We start from the raw sequence: 13,167 nt of genomic DNA, 5'->3' as shown, positions 1-13,167 counted from the left end.
TTCTGTAGTGAACTGTTCTATTAGTATTTTACATTATTACTTAAGGGATTGAAATGGGTACATTGCTAAAAAGAGCTTGTTACTTTGGCATTGATGGTGCTGTCTAACACATGATTTGGTAACACTTTACAATAAGGGTCACTAAGTTAAGGGTTAGTTAATGCTTAATAAGCATTAACTAACCCTTAATTAACAGTTAACTAATGTGTCTGGTAATCATTTTCTAATGGTGTTCATGTTAACTAAGGTATTAATTTATACATTATTTAATAGTCATCTTTATAAACTATTAAATGTATAAATTAATACCTTAGTTAACATGAACACCATTAGTAAATTACACATTAGTTAACTGTTAATCAAGGGTTAGTTAATGCTTATTGACCCTTATTGTAACGTGTTACCTATGATTTTAATTAAGGTCAGGAAAATGTTGTTTTTGTTGCTGAAAGACAAGAAATTGCTGGTCATGAGGAAGACACCTAGTGATAGTTTAGTCCAATATACTGTATAACCCTTTATATCTGATGCCTTGTGTAATTTGCAAATGTACATAGGCAGATTATGAACTAAAATAAGGTAAGCCCAAATAGTTAATTGTATTTTTTCTTTCTTATTTTTTTGTTTGTAGCTTCAAATCAAGTCAGCGGGTTGGAAACATGGCATTCAAACACCAAAATCTTTCAGTGAGCACATGACCTTTGAATGTATTCAATTTCAAAGCTATACGATGGCTCTATATCTACTTACAAAAGACAATCCGTCAAGAGTATCTTTTTTGGAAGGAAGATTTATTTTAAAAGCTTATTCTGTTGATGAGGCCTCCGCCATGTGCACTGAAGGCTCATCACAAGGCAGAGGAAAGTGCATCTCTCACCGGCACAGCTTTAAGTGCTGCATCTTTCACTCAAAACACATCTCCATATCATTATCAGACTAACAAAAGGTGATTTCCCTCCTCTTGTTATCTGACAAGTACAACGGGGATCGTTTTCCGAAGTCTTTACGTTGTGTCGTCTCCCGTTTTTTTTAAAGCAGAGGAAGAGCGATTTGGGTTTTTGTCCGTAGACTGTGATGGATGATGGTGAGTGGATGATCCCTCCCCTCCGGTCTGTGGTCGTTCTCACAAATAGAGGGAAGGAGGGGGGGGGCTTCCTCCCTCACATGTTGGTGCTCATCCGGGTTTGGCTGTTGGCCGGCGTGAGTTCGCCCTGGCTGCCTTCTCTTGGTGGGGACTGAGGAAGAGGAAGAACAGGATCCAGGTGTTAAGTGTGTTAGGTGTTTCATATCGGCTGTTCCTTTGTTCTTGGACAATACACAATCAAACTGTGTGTCTGCAAGTTTCAGCAAGGTAAATTTAAAGGTGCGATGTATATCATTTTTATATATATCTCTGGTGTGACGTATATCTCACACAAGTGGTTTTGTTAGTAGTATCTTTTCTCAAAATTAAGAGACTACATTTCCCATAAGTCCTGTTGCTACACAAAAAAAAACCCCTCAAAATTTGACTGTAATATTTGACTGTATTCTATGGGCAGAAATATGTGTCACTAGAAACTGAAATTGAATTATTTATATTTGAATTTGAATTGCTCAACTTGAATAATTGCATTGAAAAACTGAATCTGAAGAGCATAATTTGAAATTGAATTTATTAGTTTGAAGCTGAATTCCAATAAACTTGAAACTGAATGTAATATTATGAAATTGAATTAATTTGCTCTGAACCACTGAGTCTCTGTATTCAGTTCTTGCAATTCAATTTCAGTTTACTGAGACACACATCCTGGTCGTTGAGGAAGAGCAATCGAGTGCAGATTCACAGAACTCCTTTTCGGCCAATCAGCGCCTACTGTATGTTTTGGACCATTTCCTTCACTCCCATTGATCTGAGGACTTGATACACATTGAAGAACGTTTCTTTCCATCATGGATGAGGCTGGGACTGATCGTTCAGCTCGGAGTATCATCTCCAGAGAACTGAAGGGATCTGGAATCTTTCGGGCCAAAAACGTGAAAAGGAGTTCTGCCAATCTGCACTCGATTGCTCTTCCTCAACGACCAGGATGTGTCTCAAGTGTTTCATTGTCAGATTTAGTCCTCCTCTACCTTGACGTGGATCTGGTTGCGGAGCACGGCGGCCCGGAGGATCATGGCTTTGGCTCGCCTCTGGAACTCCTTGCCCATGTGGAGCGACTTCTCGAAGGTGGTGCTCCTCTGGTCCACGTCCCTCGCGTACAGGATCTAACGACACCACCACCATCAGCGGGTCAGCTTTTCAGATTGCAACTGATAAAACCACTTTGACTATTTGCTTTTTCCATTTCGAGTGTGTGTGTGTGTATCACCTTGCTGTGGGAGTCGATGCGTGCGTTGATGAGACCCTCCAGTATGAGCTGGGTGAGCTCGTCCTCTAGGGCCGCTACTGTAGTGTTGAAAGCCTGAGCCATGTTAGTCATGTCCGCCGACACGTACGGGCTGAAATACTGAACACACACACACACACACACACACACACACAACTCTGGTTCACATACAAGCTGTGACACTGAGAAAACCATCACTGATCTCACCCGTAGACACAGCTTGCGGTCCCACCTGTATGAGGGCTCTGTTCCTGATCTGTGTGTACAGTGTTTTGACGTGGGAGGCCAGGTACATGTCCAGCAGCAGGTTGTCCTGGAGGAGAGTCCACAATGAGTCACCCCGATACACACAATCAAGTACCCAAGATGGTACAGTGATGATTATTCTAACACGACTGCACTGTACTGTGTACCGTATTTCCTCTAATAGTGGCCGGTAGTCAATTAAAAGCCGGGTCTCCGATAATAGCCGGGGCCGTGGTCGACATGAACAAATAAAGGCCGGCCCCAAATACAGGCCGGGAGAAAACAACAGTGGATACCGGTAAACTCCTGGTGCCTGTCATATAATGTAACTGTAGTTTGTAGTAACGTACAAGTGCCACAAGATGGCAGTATGCCACAAGACGGCTCGGCCGGCAGAAGTCTCTGGAGCGTGCCGTTGTCGATTACCGTAATTATCGGTAATGCGTTGCAGTAACGAAAAAACGGCTACCTAACGAACCCCAACAGAAACAGATCAGAAAACAAGGAGGCTTCGTACTAAAATATGAGCAAATATACTTATCAAACAGAGGGAATTAGAAATAAAGGCCTGTCTCTAATATAAGCCTGCTTCCAATAAAGGCCTGGTACCCTCTGCAGTTGAGGTAAATAAAGGCCCGGGCCAATATTAGAGGAAATACGGTATGTTCTGTCAGATTCTCACAAAGCCCTCTCTCTCTCTCTCTCTCTTACCTTCATTTCGTCCAGCAGCTTGAGACAGGAGGCGTACTTGGACTCGTAAAACTTGAAGATGATGTCGCGGATCTGAGGTTCCAACTCTAAAAACAACTTGAAGGAGCTGGGCGGGAGGGGAAGACAGAAAAAAAAAAAAAAAAAAAAAAAAAAAAAGATTAATTCTGATGTTTATATCTACTCTATATCTACTAGTATAGTGCTATCTCTTACCTGCTGGAGATGACGTTGCGTTGGAGCTCCTGTCTGTCAAAGGTGGCCAGTGCACACAAGCCGCCGTACACTGCTACATTGCTGGGAGACAGGAGCTGGAGACAACACACACACACACACACACACACACACACACACACATTACAAACTATTGGCCTTTTGTTAAAAATTGGATATCAGCCATGTCAGTGTTGCCCACTTCTAATATGATGAATATGATGCAGTTTGTTACTACACAGGTTGTCTAAAGGAAGCCCTTAACTTATTAAATATTATAGTCCTGGGTTTCAGTGGAGAGTTTTTGTGTCCCAAGATGGTCTAAATGCTGTTTCAGAGGCTTTTCCACCCTGACAAGAATACAAAACTAGGGGAAAACACTGGATACTTTGAATGTCTTTGGAATATTTTGGCAGGAAAATGGTCAAATTCAAAGCGGCACTAAGCAATTCTGCAGGTTGCTCACTGCCCAGAAATCCTGTAATGGTGCCATCAGTAAACTAAATGTGTACTGGGGTGGAGGTGGTGAAAAGGTTCAGCCATCATCGGATCAAGGTTATTATAGTTTGGCATTTTTCATTAGCTTTTATTTTTATTTCGTTTTGACTTTTTGTTTTTAATTTCTGTTTAGTTTTAATTCGTTTTTAAAGCGGGTTTGCTAGTTTAGTTTTTATTTTTTGAAAATGCTTAGTTTTAGTTGAGTTTTTATTAGTTTCAGTGTTAGTTTTAGTCTTTTTTTTGTAATATGGAGTATTTGTCAGGGGCGAGATTCAAAAATTCAAAATACTAGGCTTATGTATGAAATAAATTGACAAAGACAAAGACATTTTCTCTATGAATTTAGTTTATTTTAGTTAGTTTTGTAAACACACAATACAGTTTCAGTTATCGTTTTTTTTGTAAAGCCTCGTTTTTATTTTTATTTCAGTTAACGCAAATGTTTTTTCACACCTAGTTTTCGTTATTTCGTTAGTTTTCATTAACGATAATAACCTTGCATTGGATACAAACCAACAAAAGCCACAGTGCTTCAGATTGACGTGATTATATTCAAATTAGTGTTCGAGAGAGTTGTGTGAACATTACATGTGTGGGCGTGCTCAAGTCTGCAGAGAGGCAGTTTAAGGCTCCATTGGTGGTTCATGTTGTAGTCTAATGAAGAATGATTGTCTGTGTTGCCTGTGTGAACTCACCTCTGGACAGTCACAGTGGTCAAAGGAAGCCAGCAGGAAGCACTTGGCGGCCGGTTTGTACTTTCGAGAGGCCAACTCTGCCAAGCCTGGAGCACAGGGGAACGAACGGATAACATTGGTGAACTACTGTACATTACATACTGCAATACCAACCTCTATATCCTCCTAAACATGATCAGAGATTCATATTACTTATGGAGCAGAAAGGAATGCTGTTGGAAAGATGCACAGTGGATCACAAATTTACTGCAACAGCTGAATCCATACAGAACTGCAGATCCTGATACAGCCTGTAAAACTACTCCACTGTCCATCATGAGACATTTGAACATGGATAAAGAGGAGCTCGATTGCTAATAATCGTTAGGCTATGAGTTTCAATTGCTGTATGATTACAAAATTTAAAATCTGATCACAAAACCTTTCTGCCAAAGCTTGACTTGAGTAAAATTGGAGCTCAGGTTGTGTAGTGTGACCTTAGCATTAGAAAAGCATAACGTTGCCTTACCCGCAGCGCATTTTAATTTGGTGAGGACTGTTTGGTTTTGACTGTCTCGCTCTCCTCTTTGCTAGAAGAAAACATAAAAACACCATCAAGTTGAAGACATTTTTTCCTTGAGGAACTACGAGCTACAAAAGGCTCTAATGTCTCAAAATTGTCATTCTCACTCTGTACCTTTAAGGGCTTTGACTTTAAGACTTGAAAGTGAAAAACTGGACAGTATCTTTGAAGCTCACCTCTGCTATCTCCGGTGTGGATTCTGCCTTGCTGACGTAGCTCAGGACATGGGACCAGTTCTGGAGGTAAACACTAACCTGGGGGGCATGGTGGTTGGAGAGTCACTCTTTCATATACCTAAAGTCTAGTTATTCCCATGTGACATGAACGCAGCATCGGAACACTGTGGGTACTAACATTCTATTACCTTGATGACGTTAAGACACATGTTAATGACATGCTTGGCGCTGGTGCAGTAGTCTCTGGCTCTGGAGTAGCACTTGAGGGCGTTGCTGAGGTCACCGCAGTCCAGATAGTGGTCCCCCAAGTCGTCGTGGCCTCTCCTGGGGAACGACGAGGGAAAGGAGAGAGGGGGAGAGGTGGTAAACGTAGGGAAGGAGGGAGAAGAGATTTACAGCGGTCACCTCATAGCACGCCGTCCACTGTCATGTGTACCTAATGCTCTCTTTAATGGAGTTGCCCTTGTAGTTCTTCAGGTCGGTGTCCAGTTTCTCCAGTTTGAGCAGGGCCTTTTTCCTGGTGGACTCGGCCCAGGCTGAGTCCAGGGGAGGGGGAGCCGCCCCGGCTTCCGGCACCGTGTCCGGTACCCCCTGCGCTTCCCTGCGGGGGGGGGGGGGGGGGGGGGGGGGAGGAACACGCACGTTACACATGTCACTTGATTGACAGAAGGCGGGTCCTAACGTAACCGCAAACACCGGTATCTACTTCCACACACACACACACACACACACACACTCGTGGCGTACCGCGTGGCCTCGGTGAGCTTGCGGTGGATCTCCTCGTACGAGTCCACGTTGAAGGTCCTCTGGACGAAGGTGAGGGCCATCTTGAGGGCCTCGACGCGGAGCTGAGGGCAGTGGTCGGCGGTGAACTGGAGCCTCTCGATGCGCATCAGTCCGCTGTAGCTGGTGCCATACTGCTCCAGGTCCTACGCACAGGGGAGGGAGGGGCAAAAGACATGAGAAAATATAAAATATACAAATATATTACAATGACCACTTTGTTTTAGATTTATCTGGGGTGCTTTGATGGACTGATTTGGCATCCACACTTGTGTTTCACATAGATGTAGTTTATTAAAAGAAACTAAAGGTTTAATGTTGTCATGCACTCAAAGTGAGTTAGTGAACTACAATGACCATAATTCATTGCACCTCTGTTTAGGGCTGAACAATTAATCGAAATTTTATCAAAATCGCAATATGGCCTACTGCAATTTTCAAATCGCAGGAGGCGCAGTATTTGTTAAAGGTGAAATGTGTCAAAATAGCATTTTAAAGTAAATATTGTGGTGCTGCAGAGATGTCCTGGCCTACACATCATATTCTACAGACTTAAGAAAACATCTTTGTTTGGTACAGATCCCCGCAAAAATCACACCATAATCATTTGAATACGTTTTTCAATGAAAATGAGAATAATGCTGTAAAAATGATCATTCCCTCTAATATCGCAAATCATATCGCAATTGCAATATCAGTCAAAATAATCGCAATTAGATATTTTTTCAAAATCGTTCAGCCCTAGCTCTGTTCCAACAAACTGAATAGCGAGGCAAAGTTAGAAATGTAGCCTTATGTTGATGACTTGATATTTTATGTTACATAAAGAGGTAATTAGTAATAATTAGTTGTATGTTCCATTTGCTTCACAAAACTAGCAATAATCCCGTGGGAGTATGATATTCTGCTAATGTTGCAGTAGCTAGTGAGCCAATAAGGAATAAAGAATATTGTGTACACTGTGTCTGGCATTTCGGCATTTCTGAATTATGAAGCAAGCCTAGTTTTACAGCTAAAACATGTTACTGGTTGTCGAGCTGCCTGTAAACAAAGTGAGAGCCTATTGTGGCTTATGGTAATTAGATTGTGGTCAGATCAATCCAATCCTGCAGGCAGTCAAATTGTGTGCCAACAACAGGATGGAAGGCGTGTATATGAAAGTATGTTAGGTCAGTACCAGTGTTGGGTTCTCCACCACATAGTTGGCGTCTAGAGCATTCTGCTGGTCGTCCTGGGGGTCCGCATCAATCTGCATGGGCTCCACAGACCCCTGAGAGAAACACAGCAGACACACAGGTTAGCAGATAGATACCACAAGACATCAAGGCCATAGCTGGATAATAGGGATTGGAAGATATATTGACAATCAATATATCCCAAATTACAAAAACGTGACAACACGTACCATGAGGCATACAAATGAATAGCAATATTAGCTCCATTTTATTCTGCTGTAGTAATCACAAATAAGACTCTTGACCATCACAATTCCACAAGTTCTCCATCCAAATTATATTATTGTCACTTTGTAATGACATTTTTAAATTGTTTACATTCTAGCAAGACAATGCCATTGCTAGAAAGATTGGTGACTCAGAAATAAACACAATTCTGCACAGACAGACTTTGTTGTCATTGACTTTTTATTTATTACATCGTATTGAATCGTGAACCCCGTATCGCATATTGAATCGTATCGTGATAAAATAGATACATTTTTGTTTTAGACATATCCTGGGTGCTGTCGGGCACAAAGCTTGTGGTGTTTTCTTTGACAATTTTGACTTTTATTACCTTTGACTCCTGACATAATGGATTCTCTGCAGTTGCTGCCTGACATAATGGATTCTCTGCAGTTGCTGCCTGACATAATGGATTCTCTGCAGTTGCTGCCTGACATAATGGATTCTCTGCAGTTGCTGCCTGACATAATGGATTCTCTGCAGTTGCAGCCTGTGTTGACATATTTCTGCAATTTGTGACGCCAAAGGGGAGATATCAGAGCTGATAAAAAAAAAAAAAATGTATTCCCTCCTACTTGTAATTACCACTAGGAGGCAGGCGGAGTTGGAAACTTGTGTTTACGGTAAATCAGTCGTGACTTTAGCTACAACACTGGTCGAACTCCCTGCTCCGTTCATTGTGGTGATGCTTTACCTCGTCAAGCAGAGAGGAGGTGGCAGAGACACAGCTGCTGAGCATGGGGTCCGGTACTACGAAGAGCTTCAAACAGCCGGACCAGGGGAAGAGCCTGGTCGCTGGGTGGCTGAGGAACGGCTGGAACCAACCACCAAGCTGCTGGCTGAACTAAAACTGCTGCTGCTGGCTGATCTCTGCCTGGCCCTGCCTCTGTCCTGAGCCTCAGCCTCAGCCTGCCCTCTAACCTCCAGCCCTGACCATGACCAGTCCTGAGAGGAGGGACACCAACCAACTGATTCTAGGCTTGGCCATTTATTGAAAAAAAAACAAAAAACAAAAAAAAAAAACATATCGCCCAGTCAGTGATGGCTGTTTATTGTATAACTGATCAATACTACACTGGTTGTCTATGGGAAGCCCTCAACCCGAATTGATTCTAATGTGACATTTTGATCAGGTTCCACAAAAGTATGCATGAATTTTTTTGTCATTCTGGGTTTCAGTGGAGAGTTTTATGGTCTAAATGCCTTGTCAGAGGCTTTTCCACCCTGACAAGAAGGAAGTTCTAGGGGAAACATTGAACACTTGTAATTTTTGGGATGAAAATGGTCAAATTTAAAAGATACTTAATATTGTATCCAAATTATTTTAATGGCCAAGGGACAAATAAAGGGGACAGAGTTTATAAAAAAAAATCTCTTACTAAGTAACGTTAAGAGCTAGCCCGAAACGATACAGACGCCAAACGCCATTCAAAATTTGGCAATTTAATCTTGCCGTGCTTATCAAATGTACATACCTGGTAGAACATGACCTAAGACCTTTGGCAAATGTTCTTCTGGTTAATTCGGCATGAAATGATTAACTAAGCAGTTCTTAGTTGCAGTAAAATGTCAACTTTTGTGGTTTACACGGCTGGTTACCGCCGTCCAACATGTATTGGTGGCGGAAAGCGTGATAGCAGACAATTTAAGTCTGAAACATTGAATTTTATTGAAATTATTGTGCTGCTCAGTGGATTTGTGTATGCCGAATTTAACAATGTACAGTAATTATTCGCAAAATGTCTTAAGTTATGTTCTACGAGGTATGTATGTTTGCTGATATGCATGGGAACATTTTTGACTACACTCGCACAGTGGTTACTTAATAGCCAAATAGCTATGTTAGCTTATTAGCAGGCCGATAAGCTGGACAGAGAGCGTGGCACATATCGGGAATTCGGGCTAGTTACGCTGTCTTTGTAATACTGGCTAAAGCAAAGACAAACCCTCAGCCCACATTGCACTCGAAACTGTTTAACTGTTTAGAAAGGTAGCTAGCTTGCAAAAGAACTACGGTATGCCCACACTGTAACGCTAGCTGTCAAATTACAGACAGTGTGACAGTCTGTAAACAACACGAAGTTACGTTAGCAAAGCTAGCTATCGTTAGCTACACTGGTGTAACCACACTTAAATTTGTTCCTTTACGTGTTGGCCTCCAGCACATTTGAGAGTGCCTGAACCTCACTACATGTTTTACCCTTTTGGCTAACCTAACGGACGATTGTCTTTGTTAAACCTTGTTAGCCAGTGATGGAGGCCTTAACCGTTAGCTTAACAACTTCACGTTAACCATCGGCTCTCGTATAGAGAACGTCACTCCAAATTTCATTTAAAAATCTGACAGTTTATATAGCCTAGATTATCGCCAAACATATACCTTGTACAGCATAACTTTACACCCTTTACGGATCGTTGGGAGTCACTCTTCAACTCGGCACACATCCAATGCACCAAACAGTACTTGTTTCAATAAAATTTCCACTTTTAGAATTGGACCGCCTGTTATTCCTTCGTCTTCTTCCACCAAAATACTGCCTGAGCGTGGAGGGCTGTACCAAGCAATGTCAACCAATTCTAAAAGTTAATGTTTTAATTAAATAAAATGCTACTTGGTGGCTAGTCTATATGCCAAATCTACCATAAACTCCCAATTATCCATTAAAGGGCTTCAGTATGTTCTAGTGGGTATGTGCGTTTGCAGACAAGTAAGGAAACATGAATCAGTGACAGATTTTGAAAGGATTTTTGCGTACTCCTCTTTCCATACGAGAAACGGAACGGAACGGGGATAGCTATCAGTAAACCAAGGCTAACCAAGGCTACCTGGTTAACTCATGGTTAAAACTGGAATACTAGTAACGTAGCTTAACTCACCTAACGTTAGTTATTCCACTGACATAGAAGACGGGAATCGTGTTGACTTCGAAACAATCTCTGCTTGTTAGAAGTAGCAAAAACAGTAGGCTAATGGTGAATATAGCTAGCTTACCTGAAAGTTGAAGACCTGTACAGGCAAAGGCATCTTCTAGTTTTCCGACTTTAGGTCGCCAGGTGGGAAATATGACATAAGACGGTCTGTGATGTGTACAGGAGGTACTTCTTCTACAGGTCTGCTCGAGTATCTCCTTGACCTACCGGTAAACTTCTTAATATTCATAAGGGGCGGGCCTACATGGCGGCGTGGGTTGTTGCTGCGTTCAAGTACTTTCGGAAATATGGTAATTAAGCGAACCAACAACGTGGGCAATTCACCTGGGAAATTCAGAATTTTCTATGATACCTCAATTGTGAGATATGTTATGAGGGGAAAAATGGCGGAGCGCATGGAAGTCGAATCAGCAGTTAATGGTAAAAAAGAGATGTATTTTATTAACTCTAAGTTTTAGTTGTCACGCACTATAACAAGTTGCCCTTTTGGAGTTGAAGACACAACAGCTGTAAATAGTATTTAGCTAGAGTTTATTTGTATTGCTACAAAAATATAACAATATAGATCAACAATATACAACAACCTTTGACTGATAAATTTAATTGTAAATCAATTACATGTCTGATGTTCATTTTCTCCTATTCATTTTTCTGCTGCAGCACAAAGTAGCTCTGTGCCTCTTGATTTCTATAACAAAACAACATCCCTCCAAAGATCAGCATTTGTTATAAGGTCCATTTTCTTACTATTTCCAACCAAAAGCATGTGAATGTACCATGTAAGTCGTATTTCTGACTTCTGAACTCTAGAAGAAGTAGGAGCTTATGAGGAGCACGTGAAGGCAGCATGTCAAGTCAGACGTCATACCAAAACATGCTAATCATAAATATGCATCAAGTGGATGGGGGAAATTATGAATATTTATTATTGAGTTCAGCTGGACCCTTACTGGGAATTGTGAACCACCAAGAGAACTACAAATGGCATGTGATTCTTGTCAACTCTCTTGATTATATATGCTCTCTGTGTCTTTTTAATTAAGATGAATACTGATATATTGGGGACGTGAGTGGAATGTAATAGTCATGCACACTCTCTCTCTCTCTCTCTCACACGCACACACACACACACATATATAGGGAAAAAAGAGCTGCCTCTTGATACATTCAAACATATCTTTATTGTACTTCTATGCATGTTTAGTGAGTTTTTGGCAACATTACAACAGGTACTCAGAACAAACCATTCCCTTTAGGTGTTAAATGCATCTTGGTCAACAGCGTTTTCCTGCTGTCTAGGTGGATTAGGCGACTGCAGATGTGATTAAAATACATACAGTGAGCATGTATTTAAAGAAAAAGAATTAAACAAACTCACTCAAAAACCCTTATTCACTTGTGTCTCACTTTCTCTCACTGAGTCTCTCTCATTTCCTCACACATATCCACATGCAAACAGGTATACAGTACACACACGCACACACGCATGCATGCACAATATAAATGCTTTAAGGAGCCAAACAAACATTCATAACTGCATATGCATGCCCTCTTGGGAACCTTTAAAGGGGGTTTTGTCTGGGTCCTGTGAGATCTTCACATTTGGCATGGTAGTTCCACAAAACACACTTCACGAATGGCACATCGTCAACCTTTTTCCCCTCAGCAGGCATCACAAGGAGTGGTAAGCAGATTCTACATTTAAGCAGGAGCCACAATAAACGAGTAAGATCTCTAAAGGTCTGTTATGTACAAACTGGCATCCTAGAAGTGACTGTGCTTCCTGGTCCCTAAACGTGTTCCTATCGCTGCATGGCCCACAGAGGAATCCTCTGAGGATGGCACTCAGTCTTTATCAATAATCAATACACATTTGACAAGCATGTTTGGTGAGGGTAGGGTGGTGTGTGTGTGTTTGATATGGGAGGTGTTGAATGTGCTTAAATGAGTACACCAAGTTTTTGGTAGCTTGTCCCATTGGTCAGCTATTGGTAGCCATTAAGTGATGAGAACATAGACACCAAAATCATCCACTAACCCTAACCCTGGTGGTTCATTGCTCCATGCTAACATTTTAGCATACACTATGTTGACTGATAATAGGCTCCATGCTAACACATTAGCATACACTATGTTGAGTGATAGTAGGCTCCATGCTAACACATTAGCATACACTATGTTGAGTGATAGTAGGCTCCATGCTAACACTTTAGCATACACTATGTTGACTGATAGTAGGCTCCATGCTAACACTTTAGCATACACTATGTTGAGTGATAGTAGGCTCCATGCTAACACATTAGCATACACTATGTTGACTGATAGTAGGCTCCATGCTAAGTCTTTAGCATACACTATGTTGAGTGATAGTAGGCTCCATGCTAACACATTAGCATACACTATGTTGACTGATAGTAGGCTCCATGCTAAGTCTTTAGCATACATTATGTTGACTGATAGTAGGCTATGTTAAAGGCTAGGCTAAATGGTAAGTCATGTTAAATGATATGCAGATAAGACTGG

At 41.5% G+C, this 13,167-nt stretch overlaps 1 protein-coding gene across 5 annotated transcripts; it reads right to left on the bottom strand.

The window, feature by feature from the left end:
• Positions 1 to 379: 379 nt before the first annotated feature.
• LOC139640375 (COP9 signalosome complex subunit 1-like) lies at positions 380 to 10,827 on the bottom strand. 5 transcript variants are annotated; one of them, XM_071514568.1, is made up of 14 exons: positions 10,706 to 10,827; positions 7,428 to 7,520; positions 6,198 to 6,396; positions 5,904 to 6,063; positions 5,656 to 5,791; positions 5,468 to 5,545; positions 5,238 to 5,298; positions 4,730 to 4,815; positions 3,540 to 3,634; positions 3,327 to 3,432; positions 2,602 to 2,682; positions 2,352 to 2,489; positions 2,113 to 2,247; positions 381 to 1,235 (listed from the first exon to the last, which is right to left on the bottom strand). In XM_071514568.1, the coding sequence occupies exons 1-14, from the start codon at positions 10,736 to 10,738 to the stop codon at positions 1,161 to 1,163; spliced, it is 1,476 nt and encodes a 491-aa protein (XP_071370669.1). In that variant the 5' UTR covers positions 10,739 to 10,827; the 3' UTR covers positions 381 to 1,160. The 5 variants fall into 5 exon arrangements, with proteins under 5 accessions (XP_071370673.1, XP_071370671.1, XP_071370670.1 ...); XM_071514567.1 differs by having other exon boundaries at positions 5,904 to 6,068; positions 6,215 to 6,396; XM_071514572.1 differs by lacking the exon at positions 2,113 to 2,247 and having other exon boundaries at positions 380 to 1,235.
• Between the last annotated feature and the right edge of the window lie 2,340 nt (positions 10,828 to 13,167).

Source organism: Centroberyx affinis, unplaced genomic scaffold (assembly GCF_046629955.1).
Source record: "Centroberyx affinis isolate AG114_WGS23_722 - 3 ecotype Tasmania unplaced genomic scaffold, CSIRO-AGI_Caff_v1 ptg009245l_1, whole genome shotgun sequence".
NCBI lineage: Eukaryota > Metazoa > Chordata > Actinopteri > Beryciformes > Berycidae > Centroberyx > Centroberyx affinis.
Note: the sequence above shows the minus strand (reverse complement) of the source record. Positions and strands in the feature narration are given on the sequence as shown.

Coding starts and splice junctions, on each gene's coding strand:
- LOC139640375 (XM_071514568.1), bottom strand. CDS start 10,738: ATGCCTTTGCCTGTACAGGTCTTCAACTTTCAG. Junction 7,521..10,705: donor TACAGGTCTTCAACTTTCAG/GTAAGCTAGCTA, acceptor TGTTTCTCTCAG/GGGTCTGTGGAGCCCATGCA. Junction 5,792..5,903: donor TCCATTAAAGAGAGCATTAG/GTACACATGACA, acceptor GTCGTTCCCCAG/GAGAGGCCACGACGACTTGG.